Source organism: Trichomycterus rosablanca, chromosome 3 (genome assembly GCF_030014385.1).
Source record: "Trichomycterus rosablanca isolate fTriRos1 chromosome 3, fTriRos1.hap1, whole genome shotgun sequence".
In the NCBI taxonomy this organism is placed as follows: domain Eukaryota; kingdom Metazoa; phylum Chordata; class Actinopteri; order Siluriformes; family Trichomycteridae; genus Trichomycterus; species Trichomycterus rosablanca.
The window spans coordinates 51,903,687-51,928,299 of record NC_085990.1 but is presented as its reverse complement, the minus strand read 5'-3'; the positions used below and the strand labels follow the sequence as shown (position 1 = coordinate 51,928,299).

General features: G+C 41.6%; 1 protein-coding gene across 4 annotated transcripts in view; it reads left to right on the top strand.

The window, feature by feature from the left end:
* Positions 1-5,443: 5,443 nt before the first annotated feature.
* Positions 5,444-24,613, top strand: part of ano10a (anoctamin 10a) — a 39,548-nt gene continuing 20,378 nt past the window's right edge. Inside the window, exons 1-12 of one of the 4 annotated variants that reach the window (XM_062992227.1) lie at positions 5,444-5,489; positions 8,999-9,149; positions 10,299-10,496; positions 12,388-12,522; positions 13,602-13,721; positions 13,818-14,151; positions 16,736-16,971; positions 19,880-19,935; positions 20,075-20,149; positions 21,396-21,578; positions 21,669-21,860; positions 23,671-23,799. In XM_062992227.1, coding sequence (XP_062848297.1) covers positions 9,011-9,149; positions 10,299-10,496; positions 12,388-12,522; positions 13,602-13,721; positions 13,818-14,151; positions 16,736-16,971; positions 19,880-19,935; positions 20,075-20,149; positions 21,396-21,578; positions 21,669-21,860; positions 23,671-23,799 — 1,797 coding nt within the window. In that variant the 5' untranslated portion in view covers positions 5,444-5,489; positions 8,999-9,010. Of the gene's footprint in view, positions 5,490-5,558; positions 5,687-6,549; positions 6,569-8,998; positions 9,150-10,298; positions 10,497-12,387; positions 12,523-13,601; positions 13,722-13,817; positions 14,152-16,735; positions 16,972-19,879; positions 19,936-20,074; positions 20,150-21,395; positions 21,579-21,668; positions 21,861-23,670; positions 23,800-24,613 lie in introns of those variants that run through there. The other 3 variants (XM_062992225.1, XM_062992226.1, XM_062992229.1) reach the window with 3 other exon arrangements.

Below are 24,613 nucleotides of genomic sequence, written 5' to 3'. Positions count from 1 at the left end.
GCATTAGTGGAGAGGAAGCGTGACGCAATTGGGCAATTGGACGCTCTAAAATGGAGAAAAGGGGAGAAATGCATAAAAAATAAATAAATAAATTGTGAGGATTTATAAAACGTATTTGAACAAAAATCCAGAGTTAACTGACAAAGCGGGATCATTATCATTATTGATATTTACAAATTGCAAAGTCCTGTAACAACATTAATTATTTCTGACTGCTGCTGCTTCTGTCGTTCAGTGTATCGTGAATGGCATCTTCCCATGATCCCATGAGAAAATCTGATGTTAAACTGTTTACACTATGACGACTGACACAGATTTATTCCTGCAATCTATCACAACAATTGTAAAATGCACAGATGACAACAGATGTGACTCCTAATGATTTTACATTTTAACTACATCTTCTGTTGTTTTATCCCGAGGTTGAAGATGGCAAGTCGAGACTGCTGTGCCAACAATGCTGCTCCTGCTAGATGTGACGGACACCTGGCTTGTTTGCACCAAAAAATAGTTAATTTAATTGTGTGTACACCCAAGGAGGACGAGGGTCCCTGCTGAGTCTGGTTCCTCTCAAGGTTTCTTCCTGTAATTTTGCTTCCTGTCGCCCTCGGCTTGCTCAACAGGAGGTTTTTGGTCTGTTGGTCCTGAATTCTGTACAGTTGCTTTGAGACATCATATATTGTAAAAATATATACAAAATAACCTGACTTGACTTAAATGTACAGTAGGTGTAGAAATGACCAAAGGTTATTATTTAGTAGTGGTACACTTTGTCATTCCTTATTAAATTATGACTGTAGACTGTAAAATTGCTGCATATTTTAATTGCTTGAGTGCAAATTAAAAATCCCAAGATTACTTAGCAAAATTCCCAAATCCCAAGGAGTGGCAACACTGTTGGTGACTATGTAGATGTTAAAGTGACGTTTAAGCAATACATTATTAAAATATGATCATAAAAAAAGATGACATTAAAGAAATAATAAAAGATAACATTCATTCACTTGGTTTACTGGCTAAAGCTGAATACCAAAATGAAGTATACTAAAATAAAGCAAACTACATCCTGCGTAGAAGCTGTTACTTTATACAATATTGTGTAAACTTAAATAGGGAATATATTTACACTTTCTGCATTTAGCAGACACATTTATCCAAAGCGACTTACATTACAGCTACAGTATACAGTCTGAGCAATTGAGGGTCAAGGGCCTTGCTCAAGGGCCCAATAGCAGCAACCTGGCAGTGGTGGGGCTTGAACCAGCGACCTTATGATTACTAGTCCAGTACCCTAACCACTAGGCTACAGAATACAGACCATTTGAACAGCCTTGCTCAAGGGTCCAACAGTGACAACCTTGCAAGGATGGGGTTTCGAACCAGTGACCTTCCGATTACTACTAGTTCAGTACCTTAACAGCTGAGCTTCAGTGGCAATTCGATTCAATTAGAGTTCGATTCAAGGAGTCGATTCTCTGATTCCAAGTATTGAGAATATAAACCACAGATGATTGGGAATTAAAAGGGACCCTCAAAACTTACCGATTCCAATTAAATCGTCAAATTAAAATCACATTACAAATATAAACATATTACAGTAATTTAGTTTATCAGATTAATCAATTTAACGAGTCAATTTCACAAAATAATATTGCCAATAGGTAGGTTCAGTCAACATAGTAGTATTACATAAGATTAAAGTTGATTTGGAAAACTGAGGCAACAAATTTGTAATATTAGTACTTTTTTACTCTTTTAATTTAACCAAATGTTAATTTAGATCCTCTGCAAAACTTCCAGAAGAGCAAAAATATCTCTTGGATATTTGGGAATCGAATGAGTCAGAATCGGAGTCGTTACCTACAAATCAGCCCTGAAACGAGCTATACCGGTTATTAACCGACACTCCATCTGTACAAGCAGATCAGCGATTGTGAATTAGTGACTCGCGTTGTCGTTTATAATTTGTCATGAATAACTAGTCGGTTTTAGCAGGTGTTCGGATCTTACCCCAGCTCCAACGCCGCTGTCTCTCCAGCCATGTTTTGGAAAACAAATGCCCCCACCGTCATCTTGAACTTTGGTCCTGAACCAATCCGTCAACAGTCCGGCTGTATCCCAAATCAATCTTTAGTCTACTCAGTAGGGTGCACGGGACGCTATACCGCACCCTGAATAGTGCACAGAGATAGGGATTAAGGAGATGGTATTTGAGCATAGCCAGCTCGACACGGAAATCAATCCTATTTTATTATCAAAATATACTGAATCGTATTTTTTACTTGAGAGAAGTATTCTAGTATAAAGCGCCTTAAAACATGATTTAAATATTAATAGAACTACAATAAAATTGGCTTAAGTTGTTAACAGCCGATATTTGCAACTTTACTTACTACCTAAGAAACTGAAATTCTACAGTGCAATAAAACCAACAATTCATCATTCAAGTTTCTTTACTGCTGCAGTTTTTATTGATTCTTTAGTATTTACTCAATTACCCCAAATACAACATGCCCCCAGAATTGCGTATAAGGGTGTGTAGGTTTCATAAGGGTACAAAACTCTAAGTTTTGCAACCCATGTGTGTTTGAAAGTAGAGAAACATACAGATTAGTTGTACTTTCCCACTTTGATTCTAGAACATTCAGAAGTCGTAAATTACATAATTTGGTGTGCTTTTTTTTACTTGATTGTACTGTACCCTACCGGTTAAGGTACTAGACTAGTAATCAGAAGTTTGCCGATTTAACCCAAACAGTATTAAAAGCTGCCCTGGCCAGTATGTTCACTTAATATCTCACATAATGCATGAATGCGTCTAATACGTTCATTCATTCATTTATTGTCTCTTTAACCACAGCTTTATACTGGTCAGGGTCACAGTGGGTTCATTCATCGAAAGACAGGAGGCACCTTAGACAGGTCGGCATTCCATCACAGAACAGACACACACATATCTATGGCAATTTTAATAATTCCAAATGGCCTGACTGCATGTCTTTGGGCTTGTGGGAGAAAACTGGAACACCCAGAGGAAATCCACATGAACAGAGGGAGGACTCTGGTCGCCCAACTGTGGAATTGTAACTAGACCCTTCTTGCTGTGGGGTTGACTACCTACTGCACCGTCATACCGCCCCATGTAGAACACAGTCTAAAAAATACAGACCTAGCTGCCTTGTTTACATTCCTCCTGCTAAATAATTCTGACTACTTTTTGTACCTGATTGTACCTTAACGGTTAAGGTACTAGAATTTTATTTGCAGGTATATTGGTTCATCTAATGCCACATTCATATAACTTTAGAATTAAAAAGTTAAAACTCAAAGTTGAACATGGGTGCAAACATTTGTTATACTTTCCCAACGTTATCTTAAACGTTTAGAAGTTGTAAAACGCTTTTTCAAGTACTTGTACTTTATTGTACCTTACCAATTAAGGTACTAGACTAGTAATCAGAAGGTTGCCGGTTTAAGCCTTTCCACTGTCAAGTTGGGCCCTTGAGCAATGTCCTTACCCCTCAATTACTTGAATTTTTTTTTTTTTTTTTTGTCACACTTGTAAGTTGCTTTAAATAAAGGTGTCAGCTAAATGCCCTATGTTATTGTGTTGTATTCATTTATCAATGGAGTCTGCCATGTTTTCATTTGTGAACAGTGAGAATTTTGGTAAAGTGAAAGGCTTTTGTGGTATAAGCTATTACATGTCCAGCAGGAGAAATGTAAACCAGGCAGATCGGTCTGTACTTAGATTGTGTTCTACACAGGGTGGCACTGTGGCGCAGTGGGTAGCGCTGTCAACCCCACAGCAAGAAGGCCAGGGTCCTCTCTGTGTTTACATGAATTTCCACCGGGTGATCTGGTTTCCCCCCACACATGTCCAAAGAATGCAGTCAGGCCGTTTGTGCACAATGGTCTAGTGGGTAGCGCTGTCAACCCCACAGCAAGAAGGGTCTGGTTACTATTTCTCAGTTGGATGACCAGAGTCTTCCCTCTGTTCATGTGGATTTTCTCCGGGTGCTTTGGTTTCCCCACACACGTCAGGCCATTTGGAGATACTACAATTGCCCTAGGTGTGTGTGTTTGCCCTGTGATTGAATGGCAACCTGTCTAGGGCAGCAGCCCCCAACTTCTTTTGCATCACGGACCGGTTTCATATTAGATATAATTTCATGTACCGGTGGGGGCGGATGGATTTAAAATTAAATTATACGATGTGACTGAAATAGGTTTGAGTCAAACGTGTCAAGAGGAACAGAAGAATGTTATTAAAAGAGCTTTCTTTTTTTTCTTCTTTTTTTTTTTCAAAATAAAACATTTTTCAGTGTGAGATTGTCAATAAAACAGGAAAAAAGAAATTATTTATTCTTTCTGTGTGGCCTAGTAATAAATGACCCACAGACCGGGACTGGTTCATGGCCCGGTGGTTAGGGACCACTGGTCTAGGGTGCCTCCTTTCTTTTGATGAATAAATTGAACCCACTGTGACCCTGACCAGTATAAATCTGTGGTTGAACAGACAATAAAAGTTAATGTTCGCATTTTAGTTCAGTGTGCAGTGTGTCTTGTTAGGCATGTGACGTTATATCAACATGCCTGCTCAAGGCCGCTCAGGTGGCGCAGCGGTAAAAACACACGCTGGAACCAGAGCTGGGATCTCGAATACATCGTATCGAATCTCAGCTCTGCCTTGCTGGCTAAGGCTGAGCGGCCACATGAACGACGATTGGCCTGTTGTTTATCTGGGAGGGACTAAGCCGGATAGGGTAGCCAGTCTGTCATGACTGGTGCAGTTACGACCTCTGCTGGCTGATTGATGGCGCCTGAACAGAGATGAGAAAAGATTGCTGTTAGGCTGCACTGCACTGCACTCGTCAAAGTGTAGGTGATAAGACGCATACGGCTGCTGCCCACGTGTCCTCCTCAGTTCTCCTCAGTCAGAACAGGGATCGCACTGGTGGAGAGGAAGCATGATGCAATGGGGCAACTGGACGCGCTAAAAAGGGAGAAAAAGGGGAGAAAATGCATAAAGAAAATATAAATAAAACATGCCTTCTCAAGCCAGCAACAGCAATAAACTAGACTTGATCTACTTTACTGTAGTATTCTTCCTGTGTGGCCCTGTAATAAATGACCTACGGACCAGTACCGGTGGTTGTGGACCACTGGTCTAGGGTGTCTCCTGTCTTTCGATGAATGAATTGAACCCACTGTGACTCTGACCAGTATAAAGCTGTGGTTAAACAGACAATAAAAGAATGAATGAATGTTTTAGAGGTATTCAAGCATTATGTGAGATATTAAGTGTACATTGGCCAGTGCAGCTTTGAAAACTGTTTGGGAAATTATAAACACAGTTATGAATTATTATCAAAAGATACTAATATAGTTAAATGTTTCATGTTTTGATTGTTTAGCAGGCAGATTATTGCAGAATGATATGGGACATTCCTGCTTGGCTGTACAGGGAGTGTCAGTCCAAATTGTAGGTGTGTATTTGTATTTGTAGGAAGTGATTAAACAAACTTCAGAGCTGCTGGGTGCTTGGATGACGTGGTAAAAGTGTCGTTCAGGTCTGCAGCGCTTACAGAAACAAATCTAAGCTTTATTTTATATATAACTGTTGATATAAATGACTCTGTAAGAAGAAGCGGTGGTGACAGTAGCTGTGCAACCGCAGAACTCTGTAAGTAGCCTGTTAGCATGCTAGCTAGTTAGCATGACGTGTGTGCCTGTTTATAAGCGTTCTTAAATATCCAAATGTCTTCGTTATTGTGTTTTGCTTTTATTTAGCGTTCAGGTTGTTCTGTCAGTGCGTTCATAAGCTCGCATTTTAATTTATCAGCGTGCATTATGTCTTGTTATTCGTGTATGCTAAGCTAACGTCAGTTGTGCACGGTTCGATTACTACTTGGGTTACTGTTTTTAAATGTCTGTACTGAGCTATATGAGAAGGGTCAGACTTCTACATACATTAAGCTGTGCATTAACCTGCTTACACCTCCGTTTTTACCATTTTAGACACAATAAGATCACTGTTTACATTGTGGTTTACATTACGACGCGTTGCTCTGCAGGTCTGAACTCCTTAGTTAGGCGTATGACGTCATATCAACATGTCAGTCCAAGCCATCAACAAAAGTAAACCAGAACTGCTCAACTTTACTGTAGTGTTTACTTCAGATCAATGCACAGTCACCGTACAGCAAGAAGGTCCTGGGTTCTTTCTGTGTGGAGTTTGTATGTTCTCCTCACATCTGCGTGGGTTTTCTTCCGGGAGCTCCGGTTTCCTCTCACGGTACAAAGACGTGCAAGTGAGGTGAATTGGAGACACTGAATTGCCCATGACTGTGTTTGATTGAACTTAAACTGATTAATCATGTGTAACTTGTAACTACATGTTCAGTAGCGATAGTAATCAAATTGTAAGATAAGATAAGATAAGATGCCGTTATTGTCATTGCACAGTGTACAACGAAATTAAGTAGCAATCCAACGGTGCTTACACATACAGTAAGTAAGAATAGAAGCAAAAAATTATGTACAAATACACAGTACACACACACAGGTATGTATAAGAATCTTAAATATAAAGAATAAAGACTAAACTGTAGTTATAAAAAAGTACAGTAGATTGTTTAAAACAAAGCAGTGAGGTAGTAGTGGGGTATTGCACATGCCCTGAGTGGCTAAATATAAATATCAGTCAGTTGTTAGTGTGTGGTTTGGAAGTGTTCAGTTCCCGTATGGCCCTGGGGTAAAAACTGTTTTTTAGTCTGTTTGTCCGGGCTGTGATAGACCTGAAGCGTTTTCCAGAGGGCAGCAGGTTGAACAGATGATGTCCAGGGTGAGATGGATATTTCAGTATGTTGGTTGCTCTGCTGCGGCAGCGAGAGCATCACCTTAAATTAGAGCTGGGTGGTATGACGGTACATTCGATATACCATCCTTGATTCCTCATACAGTATAAATACAGTATATAAATACCGCCATACCGTAACATAGTTAATACATCAGCTGTAGCTTCAGTAAGCATAATATTCCTCTATAGACAGTCTAAAAAGAAGCTTTCAGAGAAATAATTAAAACTCTGGATTCCAGGTGTGTCTTAACGGGTGAAGGAGTTTGCAAACGTTTTATTGATTAAAGGGAGAGCTAAGAGTAATTGTGCAATACTTAAATATTAAATAAACGATTTCACGTGTACTGATTCCATCATATATTGTGTCATTTCGTGGGGCTGAGCAAAGCTTATGGAACTCAAAACTTTCATTATATACATGAAAAAAAAAGCTTCAGTGGAGGCACCCAGGTTGGTTCTATTGAGCAGTTGTAGCCTAGTGGTTAAGGTACTGGTCCAGCAATCAGAAGGTTGCCGGTTCAAGCCTCACCACTGCCAGGTTGCCACTGTTGGGCCCTTGGGCAAGCTTTTGCATAGATTGTATACTGCCACAACTGTAAGTCGCTTTGGATAAAAACGTCCACTAAGTGCCGTAAATGTAAATGTAAGCTCGCACTTCCTAGTAACAAGGTAAGTCAATTTACACAATTTCCGACTGGGAAAATCTTTGGAAAAGGAAACTAGCAGTTACGTAGTTTATTACATCAGTGTGCTCAAGCTAGAAAATGGGAAAATGTGGATATCTATCTACTAACTAATCTAAAGTATTTAATTCAGTCCTCTAATTTAAATGTAAATGAATGATACATCATTACTGCTGACATGTGAGAAACCATATTGATATGACACATATGCCTAAATCTGGGTTAAAGTCTAGTTTCCTCTAAGGGATTTACAGTTGGGGGAGGGAGGGGGGGGGGGGGGGGGGGTTAGAAACTCCAGATTGACAAGCTTTAGTCACATGCAGCGTCTTCTCGACCTGAGGTATGACAACATGTCATTTGCTACAGGCAACAACTGTATCCAGGAATGCAGGTGCCAGCAAGCAGGACGTAGAGGACGTAAATGCAGCAGGAATGAGGGATCCCTCTGGGGCTAATCATTAGCTAATCATTCATTCATTCATTTTCTTATCTGCTTATCCAATGGGGGGGGGGGGGGGGGGGGGGGGGGGTCTGCTGGAACCTATCCCAACTTTTCAATTGGCGCAAGGCACACAGTAACACCCTGGACGGGAGACCAGTCCATCTCAGGGCAGACACACATACACACACACACACATTCACCTATAGGGCAATTCAGTGTCACCAATTAACCTGACTGCACGTCTTTGGACTGTGGGAGGAAACCGGAGCTCCCGGAGGAAACCCACGCAGACACGGGGAGAACATGCAAACTCCACAAAGAAAGGACCCGGGCCGCCCCGCCTGGGGATCGAACCCAGGACCTTCTTGCTGTGAGGCGACAGTGCTACCCACCGAGCCTCCGTGCCGCCCTTAGCTAATCATGTCTGTGGCAAATATAAGCCAGTCATGTCTGCGTGTTGGGGTCTGGCCGGCCAATACCAGTGCTGAGATTCGAACTTGCAAGCTTGAGGGCTCAGTATTGGTGGGTTAGCAGGTTATTTTTATTGAATACCCACAGATTGGATCTTAAGTTGTCATAAAGCAGGCCATTGTTATGCCTGTGAAGCTGTACAAAGCTTGCGTATAGAGAAGAATCAGAGTATACAGTCTGTATGGTGTGTGTGTGAAATGGTTTGTTTTTAACCTAATAAAAGTGCCAGTAAATGTGTGTACATGCATAGACGGCGAATTAAAAATCTCTTAACTGTTCTAAAGCCAAGTTACAGCTTAAACACACCACATAATACATCACACCTCAGCTGAAGTGCAGAAAAAAACATTTGCATAAGTCAAACATGTTCATATATAACTGAAATTTGCTTATGGTTTCTTTTATCTATTTAAATATTGGGTTCCAGTGTCATCATCTCTAGCTGTACGTTCATATCCCGAACAACTGCTCACCTACTGCATTGTTTGTTTCAGTGTTTGTTTCTATGTTATTCAAAGGTTGTTTTTTTATCTCGCACAGGGATCAGGAACAATGCAAAGCAGCTTCTCGGTCTCTGACAGTGATGGTTCTTCATTCGCCCCACTGGTGGTGCTGGAGTTGGCTTCGGATACTCAGGCAGAGGCCGTAACTTGGTTACTGAATCGAATAAAAGACAAGCAACGAAATGGAGGTAAGACCCCGGCTGTACTAAAACAGACCTTGGAAGTTGATATGAGAAATGAAAATGGAATTTGATGTATGTGATGTTGCATGACAGGATTTGTTTGGATCTCTGTCATGTTACACATAACATACAAAAGCATGCTGAGTGTCAGCTCGGTTGCTAAATGGATGTCAGTATTTAATCAGTATAAACGTTTGCAGTGATATGAAGCTCTGATATTGGAATTGTTCGGTACATAACGACTGGAAAACAGAACGACTATTTTATCGATTAGTCGGGCCAGTGATAGCTCAGTGGTTAAGGTACTGGACTAGTAAACAGAAGGTTGCCGGTTCAAGCCCCGCCACCACCAAGTTGCCACTGTTAAATGCTGAAAATGAAAATGTAAATGTAAATGTAAATCTAAACGATTAATTTTCCTCCAAAAAAATGTAATTCAGAATCTCATTTAAGCTTCTTTTATTTTAACAAACTGTACGCCATAATAATACGACACAAAAATGTTCTTTAGTGGTCAGGACTCTCCCAGGACCACCACAGAGCAGGTATTATTTAGGTGGTGGTCTACAGGGTGGACCTAGTCGGTCCACCTTGTACATGTAAAGTCAGAGACGATCGCTCATCTGTTGCTGCTGTTTGAGTCGGTCATCTTCTAGACCTTCATCAGTGGTCACAGGACGCTGCCCACAGGGCGCTGTTGGCTGGATATTTTTGGTTGGTGGACTATTCTCAGTCCAGCAGTGACAGTGAGGTGTTTAAAAACTCCAGCAGCGCTGCTGTGTCTGATCCGCTCATACCAGCACAACACACACTAACACACCACCACCATGTCAGTGTCACTGCAGTGTTGAGAATGATCCACCACCTAAATAATACCTGCTCTGTGGTGGTCCTGTGGTGATCCTGATCATTGAGGAACAGCATGAAAGGGGGCTAACAAAGCATGTAGAGAAACAGATGGACTACAGTCAGTAATTGTAGAACAACAAAGTGCTTCTATATGGTATGTGGAGCTGATAAAATGGACAGTGAAAGACAAGAATAGAACTAAACTGTTTTCTTTCTGTTTCTAAAAGACATTTATTTTGAACATATTTTACTGTCTAGTCTGTTTATACAGCAGCTTATCCATTACTATCATTTCTCTTTATTTAGGAGCAGAGTTGCTGGTGGAGCAGCTTCCACTTGAAGTGCAGGGGCAGCAGAAAGGAAATCCCAATATCTTCCTTGTGGGCTCCACGTGGCAGAGGCTTCTGTGTGGAGCAGAAGAGGTTGGACTCTTTAAGGAGTTCCATGATGGTACCATGCGAGGATTCACTTACGTCAATCGAGAGAGTTTCAAAGACTTCCAAGGTAAGGTCAGCAAGTAAACGTGGTCAACATGACGCTGTTACTTACATTACAGTACATTTATTACAGGTGAAAGGCTGGACAACTGCTAAAACGTCTCCTTCAAGGAAAACCTGTTCACCTGCTCATTCAGCCACATTTACATTTACATTTTTACATTTAGCAGACGCTTTTACCCAAAGCGACTTACAGTATACAGTCCAAGCAATTCAGTGTTAAGTGGCAACCTGGCAGTGGTGGGATTTGAACCAGCAACCTTCTGCTTACTAGTCCAGTACCTTAACCGCTATGCTACTACTGCCACCAATTTCTTTCTTTCACATTTTCAAAACCTGACTCTTTTGCACCCTTAGCTACTAAATCAACCAGTGAACCAAATTCAGTTGACAGTTGGGTTAAAATTCCACTTGCCACACCCAGACACGATCACTGTCTGACCTCTTGACTTTATCACTTAAATCAAACCTGTCTGGCGAAGTGAACCAGGCTAGAAGGTCTCAAAAGAGCTGCACATATTTGAAATCTGTCAGTCAGGAATGGACAACAAAGCCATTTTAAAGGCTCTGGGACTCCAGTGAACCACAGTGAGAGCCACTGGGACAGTGGTCAACCTTCCCAAGAACGCATCTTCACCAGGAATTAATCGATGACCTATCCAGGAGGTCTTAAAACCCTTAGAACCCAGACAAACATCTAAGGAACTAGAGGGTTCACTTTCTCCTAAATACATTCTGTTTTTATTTTTATTCTATTTTAATTTACTCTTTATTTGGCTTACTAATATGTGTACTTGCTGGAACACTCAAATTTCCCTTCAGGGATTAATAAAGTGTTATCTTTTATTGCCCCAGTTAAGGTGAATTTATACAGTGCCACACCCACATACACACCCATTCACATATGGGGCAATTCAGTGTCTCCAGTTAACCTGACTGCACGTCTTTGTTCTGTGGGAGGAAACCGGAGCTTCCGGAGGAAACCCACGCAGACACGGGGAGAACATGCTAACTCCACACAGAAAGGACCCGGACCGGACCGCCTGGGGATGGAACCCAGGACCTTCTGGCTGTGAGGCGACAGTGCTACTTAGCCACCGTGCCGCCCACATGAGGGATATAGGTTCTGAATAAATCTTTATCTTCAGTAAGTGGAATGATTGTGAAAAAGCTGCATTTTGTGTTTACTGTTGTCTTTATCTTTTATTAAAAGTAGGTGGAAGCTCTTTTTTACTGCATTCTAAATCACATTTTTCTTACCTATTTTTAAGTGAACGTTAATTAAATCTCTTGACCTGTGTCTGTATTAAAATAATTTTCTGCTTCAGTGGAGTCGGCTTTAATCCATATCGCTGTAATTGGATTATAGGGATTATATTTGATCCATATTTCTTCTTGGTAGTATTTATTTTAATATGCAAACATCCAAATAAACACACAGATATATTTTTTTGTTTCTTATTTTATTTTCTATTCTATTTGTCTATTTTTACATATAGTTGTAGAACGGGCAAATACGCTAAGGATAGACAACATGTACACATGCCTGGAAACATTTAAAAAAATTCTACACAAAACAACATTAGAACAGTTTTAACCTTCCTCACAGCCATAAAAATATAAAATGTAAATATAAAATAGCCCAAATTATTAAGACGAGAAACATAATACCTAACTTGCCATAAAATGACACATACATGTAAAACATGGTGGTAAAATCCAAATAAATAAATAAAATTAGTCTTTTTTTACTATGTCTATGAACTGTTGTTGAATATTGTAGAGATACCAGCAGTCGTAAACAAACTCCCTGTGTGTGTTAACATACTCGGCCAATAAAGCTGATTCTGAAATCATCATCACTTAATGACGGGTTTTTCATGCTGTTGTTTTACCAGGGGATGGAGATGATTTTCTCAGCATTGCAGAATGTCAGCACATAATCAGGCATGAGCTGGACACTCTGAGGGCAAGGGGCGAGGCTCACATACCCGGGTACCCCAAAGTAAAATTATACCCTGGGAAATCAGTCAGTAAGTAAATCTTATACCTCACGTGTACAGATTCACCTCAATTTGTACTGACTCAGAATCCTGTTTTCAGGACCTAGCAGCTCCGCCCATCTGTTAATAGTGAATAAGAAATAAGAACATATCATGATTATTATAATGTGTATGAATAATACATGCACTGATCAGCCATAACATTAAAACCACCTCCATGTTTCTACACTCACTGTCCATTTTATCAGCTCCACTTACCATATAGGAGCACTTAGTAGTTCTACAATTACTGACTGTAGTCCATCTGTTTCTCTACATGCTTTGTTAGCCCCCTTTCACCCTGTTCTTCAATGGTCAGGACCACCACAGAGCAGGTATTATTTAGGTGGTGGATCATTCTCAGCACTGCAGTGACACTGACATGGTGGTGGTGTGTTAGTGTGTGTTGTGCTGGTATGAGTGGATCAGACACAGTGTCCACTCACTGTCCACTCTATTAGACACTCCTACCTAGTTGGTCCACCCTGTAGATGTAAAGTCAGAGACGATCGCTCATCTATTGCTGCTGTTTGAGTCGGTCATCTTCTAGACCTTCATCAGAGGTCACAGGACGCTGCCCACGGGGCGCTGTTGGCTGGATATTTTTGGTTGGTGGACTATTCTCAGTCCAGCAGTGACAGTGAGGTGTTTAAAAACTCCAGCAGCGCTGCTGTGTCTGATCCACTCATACCAGCACAACACACACTAACACACCACCACCATGTCAGTGTCACTGCAGTACTGAGAATCATCCACCACCTAAATAATACCTGCTCTGTGGTGGTCCTGTGGGGGTCCTGACCATTAAAGGACAGCATGAAACGGGGCTAACGAAGTATGTAGAGAAACAGATGGACTACAGTCAGTAATTGTAGAACTACTAAGTGCTTCTATATGGTAAGTGGAGCTGATAACATGGACAGTGAGTGTAGAAACAAGGAGGTGGTTTTAATGTTATGGCTGACTGTGTATTTTTTTTCTTTTGTTCTTGTTCTGCTACTGAAGGCCAATAATTTCCTTCGGGACAAATAAAGTATCTGTCTGTCTGTCTGTCTGTCTGTGTTGACCAGTACGTAGGTTGCAGTCCAAAGGAATTCTAATCCAGTATTTTCCACTTCATGATAAAGAGGATCTGAAGAGACTCTCCACCACATGGTACAAGAAGGTTAGGCTGTCATTTCAACCTCTAGGTGAGTCCCAGACTAGACACCACTAGCCCTATCAGCTGTTCTGTTTTGTTTTCATGTTCTCCTTCACTCGTACCGTTCTAATTTCCGATCCCTCAGACGATATCAGACATTACTTCGGCGAGGGCCTGGCGCTCTACTTCGGCTTTCTGGAGTACTTCACGTTTGCCTTGATGCCGATGGCCCTCCTCGGCATCCCTTACTACCTCTTTGTGTTGGAGGACTACGACAGGTACGTCCTGTTCGCCGTGTTCAACCTTCTGTGGTCCACCGTCTTCCTGGAGGTGTGGAAGAGGTGTAGTGCCCAGCTGGCCTACGGATGGGGGACGCTGAGCCGAAAGAAAGCCTTCGAAGAGCCGCGCCCGGGGTTTCACGGCGTCCTGGGCTTCAATCCTGTGACGGGCCGCGAAGAGCCGACCTATTCCAGCTCCAGGTACGTATATGAAGGGATGTAGAATTGTATATCGAGCAGATTTTACCATCTAAGCAGTTTTATTAATTCATTAGAAAGTCGGAAGTACCTGAACTAACCCTGTTTGCAGAACAGAGTCATGATAAGTATCCTGTATGATTAAGGTTGTACTTTGCTCCATCAGGCTTCCTCGACGTTTACGTTGGAATTACATGACGGGGTTCTGCGTAACTGGTTAGAGATAAGCAGCGATGTTTAGAAATACAGTACCAGTCAAAAGTTTGGACACACTTCCTCATTCCTGTGTTTTTTCTTGATTTTTTTTTTATTTTCCACATTGTAGATTAATAATGAAGCCATCCAAACTCTGATGAAACACGTATGGAATTATGTAGTAAACAAAAAAGTGTTAAACAAACCAGAATATGTTTTATATTTTAGATTCTTTAAAGTAGCCATCTTTTGCTCTAATGACAGCTTTGCACACTTTTGGCATTTTCTCAATCAGCTTCATGAGGTGCCACCTGAAATGGTTTTCAATTAACGTGTGTGCCCTGTCAAGAGTTAATTTCTGGAATTTTTTGCTTTCTTAATGTGTTTGAGACCATCAGTTGAGTTGTGCAGAGGTAGGGTTGGTAAAATATAAAACATATTCTGGTTTGTTTAACACGTTTTTTGTTTACTACATAATTCCATATGTTCCTTCATAGTTTGGATGTCTTCAGTATTAATCTACAATGTAGAAAAGAAAAATAATCAAGAAAAACCATTAAATGAAGGTGTGTCCAAACTTTTGACTGGTACTGTAGTTTACATCATATCTCTAAGACTCATCATTTTCATTACAGGGTATAAACGCTCGTCAGGCAGTTTATAGGTTTATATCACAGTCATATCCTCCAGCACTACTGACACACACTTGTGCTTCATAAAAAACCTTGGTTCGATTTCCAGGTGGAGCGGTCCGGGTCCTTTCTGTGTGGAGTTTGCATGTTCTCCCCCATCTGTGTGGGTTTCCTCCCACAGTGTACCCTCTCAGATACAGGGGACTAAACCACATTCATGACAGGACAGGTAGTTACAGGTTACCCATGATTCATCAGTTCAAGTTCAATATCAACCACCATCACATCCAATTGTGTATCTCCAGTTCAACTCACTTACACGTCTTTACTGTGGGAGGAAAACAGGACCTGAACCCAGGACCTTCTCACTGTGAGGTGGCAGTGCTACCCACTGATCAGTCATAACATTAAATCCACCTCCTTGTTTCTACACTCACTGTCCATTTTATCAGCTCCACTTACCATATAGAAGCACTTTGTAGTTCTACAATTACTGACTGTAGTCCATCTGTTTCTCTACATGCTTTGTTGCCCCCCTTTCACCCTGTTCTTCAATGGTCAGGACCCCCACAGGACCACCACAGAGCAAGTATTATTTAGGTGGTGGATCATTCTCAGCACTGCAGTGACACTGACATGGTGGTGGTGTGTTAGTGTGTGTTGTGCTGGTATGAGTGGATCAGACACAGCAGCGCTGCTGGAGTTTTTAAATACCGTGTCCACTCACTGTCCATTCTATTAGACACTCCTACCTAGTCGGTCCACCTTGTAGATGTAAAGTCAGAGACGATCGCTCATCTATTGCTGCTGTTTGAGTCGGTCATCTTCTAGACCTTCATCAGTGGTCACAGGACGCTGCCCACGGGGCGCTGTTGCCTGGATATTTTTGGTTGTTGGACTATTCTCAGTCCAGCAGTGACAGTGAGATGTTTAAAAACTCCAGCAGCGCTGCACAACACACACTAACACACCACCACCATGTCAGTGTCACTGCAGTGCTGAGAATGATCCACCACCTAAATAATACCTGCTCTGTGGTGGTCCTGTGGGGGTCCTGGAGAGTCCTGACCACTGAAGAACGGGTGAAAGAAGGCTAACAAAGCATGTAGACAAACAAATGGACTACAGTCAGTAATTGTAGAACTACAAAGTGCTTTTATATGGAGTGGAGCTGATAAAATAGACGGAGGTGGTTTTAATGTTATGGCTGATCAGTGTGTGTATATATAGCACTCCCCCAGTTTGAATCTCGGGTCACCTAGGCACCCCCTAGCGGGCATAATTAGCAGTGCCAACAGCAGACAAAATTGGCAACTAGTCTGCTGGGTGGGAAAGACCAGACTATAAAAGGGCTGGGATCGTCAACGCTGTGTAAGGACGCTGGTTAGTAGCACACGCCACCTGTACAGAAGTGGAGGAGCGTGGAGATCATTGTGTGACTCTCTGGACGCTATATCCAGGCAAATATACCCTCCTTAGATTTAATCGGGGTCCCCAGTACGGGGACACTAATTGGCTACAGAGAGGACATACTTTGTGTTATTTCTCAGTATGGACCAGCAGCAATGGCCTGTGGTTAAATATGTAGGGAGTTCCCCCTACACGCCCTGTGCTGGCCGAAAGATTGGAATGTCAGTTTGGTCTGGGCTAGCCGGGCGGTCATAAGATAAGAAAAGGTTAATTGGATGACTTCAAAAGCTTGCAGTGTTAAGTTTTTTTGCCCCCTAGTAACGTACTGACCAAAAGATTTCCCTCCACAGACGGCAGGCAAGGATCTACCTGGTGTCCGTTCCCTTTGTGCTGTTTTGCCTGTACCTGTCTCTTCACATCATGATGATCTACTTCGGCTTGGAAAACTGGGCGCTGAGTATCTATAACGAAGACCCCAACTTCTGGACGAGTCTTCTGCTTTTCATTCCGAGTATCATCTACGCGGTGGTCATCGAGCTGATGAACCTGCTGTATCGCTACGCAGCCGAGTTCCTTACAAACTGGGGTAAGTATGCAGAGGTTCTGAGCTAAATGAACAGCTGAACTCTTGCTTTATTTATGTAGTAGAGTAGACGTTTTTGCTTTAAGTGCTGGAAGAACATCTGCCCATTTAACTATATTGAACTATATTAGACCCCCCCCCCCTCCCTTTGTTCAAACTATTTTACTGGGAGCCCCTTAAGACGGGATATTATTCTTATGCTTTCAGCTAGGGCTGGGCGATTTTTACGATTAATTCGGTTAATTCGCATGAACGTTTTCCCCCGATGTTAGAAATGTGACAATCGCGATTGTTTACATACTTTATCTTTTAATTAAAATACCAACATGTCACGAGGCAGAAACTGAGCAGACGCTCTCGGAAAATAAATCAGAGTTCAAATAAGAGTCACTGAATCAAACACAGCCGAACTGAATCACAACTCCGGAGCCGATGAGCGTGATCAGGATTGACTGACCGAGGACGCGTGCTAGTCACGTGACAGTCCGTGGGAGCATGGGAATTGTAGTCTATATTGTTAGAAGCAGAACCTACCCCCTCCATCCCACCCCCCAGAGTCACAAGAGGACAAAATCAAAGCTGAGCTGAGTGATAACTTGATGCCCCCCCAGCCTAGATACTGATACAGACTCACTTCACTTCACAGGCTTGTGTTCCTTTTAAAAGAAACCTGTAAAGAACTTTTTGTAGTTTTGCACTTTTCCTAATGTAAGGAGGTTCTGCTGCACAATATTTAAAGTAAGGGTTGTGTGTGAGCTATTCTTATAAAGGATATAGCTAATTAAGATTTCTATTTTGTTTTAATTATTGTTATATCGTTATAAAGTTTGAGTCTCTTGAAAGGATAATTTAAGGTGGTGCTGTTACTATTTTTCACTTCTGCAGTCTTTTAAATTAAAATGCAAAAAAAAAGAAAAGAAATTTGAGTCTTTTTTCAATTGCATTTTAAAGAACAAAAAAATCGAAATCGTAATCGACAATCGGTAATAATATTAAAATAAAGATTTTTTTTTTTTGCAAAATCGCCCAGCCCTACTTTCAGTATTTTCTGATTTTGGTGAGCTGTTGGTAGGAGCTTCCTTACCTGGGTCTGCTACAGAGGGATCCACGTCTACATCTGTTCGTATCAAGAGCATTAGCATACAGCAGACCTCACAAGAGATCACAGGGTTCGAATCTCAGCCGTCGTATTGACCGATCGGGTGTCTGCATGACGTGGTTGGCCGAGACAGCCTAGCCATTGCGAGGAGAACCTCTCGGTGCGGTCTCAGGGCCGGTCCCAAGCCCGGATAGAAAGAGAAGGGTTGTGTCAGCGGGGGCATCTGGTGTAAAAACTGTGGCAAGATCACAGATCCACTATGGCATCGGTCCCCAACCTGTTTTGCACCACGGAGGATTTACAATTAATTGACACGACGAGCATAATAAAGAACACAAAGTGCATAACAGTACTACTCAGCAATGATGGAAGATCAGTGGGAACTTTTTTCACTGCAATGAGTCGCTCCCACCTAGGGGTGGTAGGAGACAATAACACCAGAAATGTGTTCCTTATGTCCAGTCTACTCCGTAGCTTTGTTTTGGTGGCTGACTTGATTTGGTGACTGAAATAGGTACGTGTCAAACGGGTCAAGAGGAACAGTGAGATGTTATTAAAAGAGATTGTTTGAGTCGCTCAGGTGGCGCAGCGGTAAAGTACGCTAGCTCACCAGAGTCAGGGTTTCGAATACATCGTATCGAATCTCAGCTCTGCCTCTCCGACTGGGCTGGGCGGCAGTATGAACAACGATTGGCTGTTGTTCAGGGTTAGAGGGTAAGAAAGTCGGATCATAGGTCCTCATAACTGGTGCCGCCTGCACAGGGCTGAGGAATAATGCTGATGGGGGTGTGGCCCTCCATACACAGTGCCCGTCAAGTGTATGAACTCGACTCGTGCAGGTGAAAAATGCAGTCTGTACTGACTGTATGTGCCGGAGGGGGCGTGTGTCAGTTGAGAGGCGTCCTCAGTCAGCGGTGAAGGGTCGGATCAGTATAGAGGACGCAATCAGGGTAACTGGACACGACTAGATTAGGGGAGAAAAATTGGGGGAAAAAGTGGGAAAAATAGAAAATTAAAATAAAAAAATAGATTGTTTGTTTGTTTATTTATAAGGATTTTAACGTCATGTTTTACACTTTTGGTAACATTCATGACCGGAACGATAGTTACTCGCTACACATTTACATTTTCGGCATTTAGCAGACGCCTTTATCCAAAGCGACCTACAGTACTGTGACAGTATCCATTCAGAGCAGTTGAGGATTAAGGGCCTTGCTCAAGGGCCCAACGGCAACAACCTTGCAGTGGTGGGGCTTGAACCAGCAACCTTTTGATTACTAGTCCAGTACCTTAACCGCTAGGCTACAAGACTTACACAAGATTCATCAGTTATTTAGTATCTTAGTATCTCCAATTCACCTCACTCGCACGTCTTTGGACTGTAGGAGGAAACCGGAGGACCCGGAGTAAACCCACGCAGACACGGGGAGAACATGCAAACTCCACACAGAAAGGACCCGGGCCGCCCCACCTGGGGATCGAACCCAGGACCTTCTTGCTGTGAGGCGACAGTGCTACCCACTTAGCCACCGTGCCGCCCTATCAAAAGAGAATCCTAACAGACTAACAGTTATGACAATATACAATCCATGCAGTTTATTAAGGGTCTTGAACTAGCAGTCTTCTAATAGACTGCTCTGAGGTACCGCTGCCCTTAGGGATTCCTGTGGCCACTCCAGAAACAGAAGAACCAATATTGGCACAGGGGTTTATTACCCAAACAGAAAGATACTTTCTATTCCATACATCCAGTGGTGGTGATATTTACTCAGTTCTGATAACGAGCGTGATTGTTTTGTTTGTGTTGTGTAGAAAACCACAGACTCGAATCATCCTTCCAGAATCATCTGGTCCTTAAAGTACTGGTGGTAAGTCTGCACACTTTTACTACTCATGATAAATATTCTCATTTACATTATTGTACTTGTCATAATCATTAAATCATGCTACTGACCGAAAGTCTGGACAATAAAACAGTTCTTTGCTTTTATTTTTGTCTCTTTACAGTTCAACTTTGTCAACTGCTTTGCGTCTTTGTTCTATATCGCCTTCGTAATGCAAGATATGGTGCTGCTCAGACAAGTAAGTGCTAAAGGACGCATCGGAACAACTGCTTAATAACATACTGTACATCGATAAGGCATAACATTATGACCACCTGTCTAACATTGTTGGTCCTTCTTTTGCTGCCAAAATAGCCCTGTAACTGTGCTGCTCTGTGTATTCTGACACCTTTCTATCAGAACCAGCATGAACTTCTTCAGCAGTTTGAGCTACAGTAGCTCGTCTGTTGGATCGGACCACACGGGTCAGTCTTCGCTCCCCACGTGCATCGATGAGTCTTGGCCGCCCATGACCCTGTCGCCGGTTTACCGCTGTTCCTTCCTTGGAGCACTTTTGATAGATACTGACCACTGCAGACCGGGACACACCCCACAAGAGCTGCAGTTTTGGAGATGCTCTGACCCAGTCGTCTAGCCATCACACTTTGGCCCTCGTCAAACTCACTCAGATCCTCACGCTCGCCCATTTTTCCTGCTTCTAACATCAACTTTGAGGATAAAATGTCACTTGCTGCCTAATATATCCCCCCCACTAACAGGTGCTGTGATGAAGAGATAATCAGTGTTATTCACTTCACCTGTCAGTGCTCAGAATGTTATGCCTGGTCAGTGTATTTACAGCAGTACCTTGAAACTTGACGTCAGTTTGTTCTGGGAGTGGCGTTGAGTTTAAAGGTATTTTTTCCCATAAGTATGTTTGGGAAACCTGTTAATTCGTTCAGCTGCATATATTTTAGGCTAACATAAAATAATGTGATTGTTTTTGACACTTAATAACACAAATATAATATAAAAACACTGAAATACAATAAAAGCTGCATTTTAGCTTTACTTCTTTATTGTTTCCTTATGCTTCTTAATCGTGGAGATGCTTGATCATGGAATACCGTATTCCATTCAGTACCGGCGCATTCACATGAGAAGCAGCAATACCGCTTTTGCGCTGCTGTGCCGTTATTTCCTATGAAGTGTGACGGTGGTGCACAAAGCTTAACGTGACTTACTGTACTAAAACAGTGAGTGAGGAATTTCATTAGTGGAGGAACTTATGAGCAGTAATAATGAAGAGAAGTTTAGTGCTCCTGTCTCCTTCTTTTACTACATTAAACCACGTTAAGCTTTATTTAGACTCTGGGAGAAGCTGATTCTGATTCTCACCATTTCTCAGAAGCTGGAGCTGTAACACAAGTTTAAAAGTGAAACAGGGAGGAGAATCCAGATAAACACAGATACACGTGGAGCTTATTATGTTTGCTGTGTTTCAGAGTCTGGCCACTTTGCTGATCACCTCACAAATCCTCAATCAAGTGATGGAAGCATTCCTGCCCTACTGGCTGCAGAGGAGACGGAACAAGAAGGTCCACAAGAGAGTGAGGAGGATAATGGGAGATAAAGAGCTCCCCCTGGTGGAACAGGTCCAGCTGGAGGCTGAAATGAACACCTACCTGGTGAGCCATGAAATAACCAAATCCTGACTGTACCTAATTTTGAACATGTTTCTGTCGGTAACCGTATTGATCTGAATCTCTGTTCATCAGGGCACGTTCGATGACTATCTGGAGCAGTTCCTGCTGTTCGGATACGTCAGTCTCTTCTCCTGTGTTTATCCTCTCGCTGCTCTGCTGGTGCTGCTCAACAACGTCACTGAGGTCTATTCAGACGCCTTCAAGATGTGTCACGTGTTCAAGCGGCCCTTCTCCGAGCCCGCGTCTGATATCGGGGTGTGGCAGGTGAGAGAGATCATCACTTACAAATCATTTAGATCATTAAGGGGAACATTTAGAACAGTATTATTAGTAACTATTTAGAACTTTTAGAACATTAAACATTTAGATCATTATAGAGAACATTTAAAACAGTACAGTAACTATTTAGATCATTGAAGAAAACATTTAGAAGGCAAGGCAAGTTTATTTGTATAGCACCTTTCATACACAGTGGCAATTCAAAGTGCTTCACATAAGGAAAATTAAAAGCATTAAATAATTCCTCAGATCTAGAACCTCAGAAAGACTTTGCAAATATTTAGTTACAATTAAAGGAACACGACATTAAAACGAGAGATAAAGTGCTTTAAAAATTAAGAACATGAAAAACTAAAAAAATAGTAAAATAGCTTATAAAAAGTAAGTGCAATATGAGTACATGAAACATAAAGATACACATTTTAAAATAAAGATTATAAAACGGATAGTTCCGGTCCTAAAATCTGATTGGCTGAGCCGCGTTCGAGGCCGTTGTAAAATCCCCGATAAACGCGCACCTAGGGCCACCTCACATCATTCCATATTAATACGCCACTGAATAGAAAAAATTAATGTTATTTTCGCCCTCATGTTGCCTAGCAACACTGTTAATCGAACTATTTTGCGTCGCGGAAGAATGCTTTATTGTAAGTTTATACACAATAAATACATTTATGAATTAAACATTGTTGTATTTATTATATTTTATGTTGACCGCCGTTTTATAAAAGCAATAAGCCACTCGAGACCGTGCATTACTGTTATGATTTTAGCACGGGGAAAGAAGTTTTAGGCGCTCCGCTTCGCGTCGTGCCAAAAACGTCGTCCCCGTGCTAAAATCACAGTAATGCACGGCCTCTCGTGGCTTATTGCTTTATTTTAAAACATCGAGGCTAAAGAGTAGGACTCATTCAGAACACCAAAGAGGACATTTATAACAGTATAGCAACTATTTAGAACATCAAAGAAAAGATTTAAAACATTAGAGATTTATAACATTTAGAACATTACAGATAACATTACATCATCACAGAGAACATTTAAAGCATTAGAGAAAACATTTAGACCGTCAAAGGCAACACTTAAAACAATTTAAACAATAAAAAGATCATTTAGAACATATACATCAACAAATCGAATATTTTAATAATCAGGAAAACAATTAAAACATCGAAGAGCACTTAGAACACCAGAGAAAACACTTAGAACATCAAGAAGAACATTTAGAGCATTGGAGAAACCATTTAGAACAATGAAGAGATCATGTGGAACAGTGTAGAACATTAATGAGAAACATATACATCGACAAATGGAACATTTTAAATGTCTAAGAGGACATTTAAAACATTTGAGAAAACATTTAGAACACTAAAGAGAACATCTAGAAAAGTAAAATAACTATTTAGAGCATTAAAGAATATTTAAAACATCAAAGAGACATATATAACAGTATAGTGACTATTTAGGACATTAAAGAGAACATCAGCAAGAACTATTAGAACATCAAAGAAAACATGTATAACATTTAGGACAACAGAACATATAGAATATTATAGTAAGTATTTATAACATCAAACAAAACATCTTGAACAATAGAAGATTATAACAACAAAGAGAAGATTTAGAACAGTAGAGGAAACTTTTAAAACATCAAACAGTCCATTAAAACATCAAAGAAAACATCTAGAACATTAAAGAAAGAGAAAATGTGTTTACAAGGCAGTTTTTTATATTTTGGGTGTGTATGTTTCACTCTCTTTTTCTCACGTTCTCTCACGTTCTCTCTCTTCTCCAGCTGGCCTTTGAGACGATGAGCGTTACTTCCGTGGTTACCAACTGTGCGCTGATTGGTTTGTCTCCGCATGTGCAGGCGTACTTCCCCGAGTCTCAGACGCAGCTCATCCTGACTGTGGTGGCTGTAGAGGTAACCTTCTCTCTTATCTCTCTCATGGTTTGTATGTATAATCTTATTGCTTCTCACGGTGGCTCGGTGGGTGGCACCGTTGCCTCACAGCGAGAAGGTCCTGGGTTCGATTCCCAGCCGGAGCGGGCCGGGTTCTGTCTGTGTGGAGTTCGCATGTTCTCCACGTGTCTGTCTTTGTCATGAATGGAACCCAAGTGTAAAACATCACGTTAGATTCCAGGGTTCGAATCCCCAGCGGTGCTCTCAGCCTGCTGGATTCTGTATATGTGATGGATTGGCATCCAGTCCAGTCGTTCCTGCAGCTGCCTGGTGATTCCAGGGATGTCAGACACACCGCGACTCTGATCAGCCGTGGCAAAACATTACACAAATGAATGAATTAGTGGTATATTCATCTCCTTGTGACATAAGGTGGCGCCAGTGAGCTGTTTAGCTGTTACACAGGCGAGGTTAATAATCTGGTTGAGATCATGAAGGCTGGAAAGAAGTGGTGTGTGTGTGTGTGTGTTTAAATATGTGTCTGCATTAAAAATCCAGGCCTGCACAGCCGTGTGATCCTAGTCCGCATATTAGCATCGAAATTAACTATGCTGCGCGGCTGTTCCAGCTTAGCCTGTAGATTTTAGGAGATCCGAGACGGTGTGAATTTAGAACGTCTAGAAGAAACGATCATTTTCCTTGATCTTCATTTGTTTATCTCTTCTCTGTTTATGCTCTGTGACAGTAGATTATCTAAGCAATTGTGACTTAAGGGCCTTGCTTAAGGGCCCAACAGTGGCAACCTGATAGTGGTGGGGCTTGAACCAGCGACCTT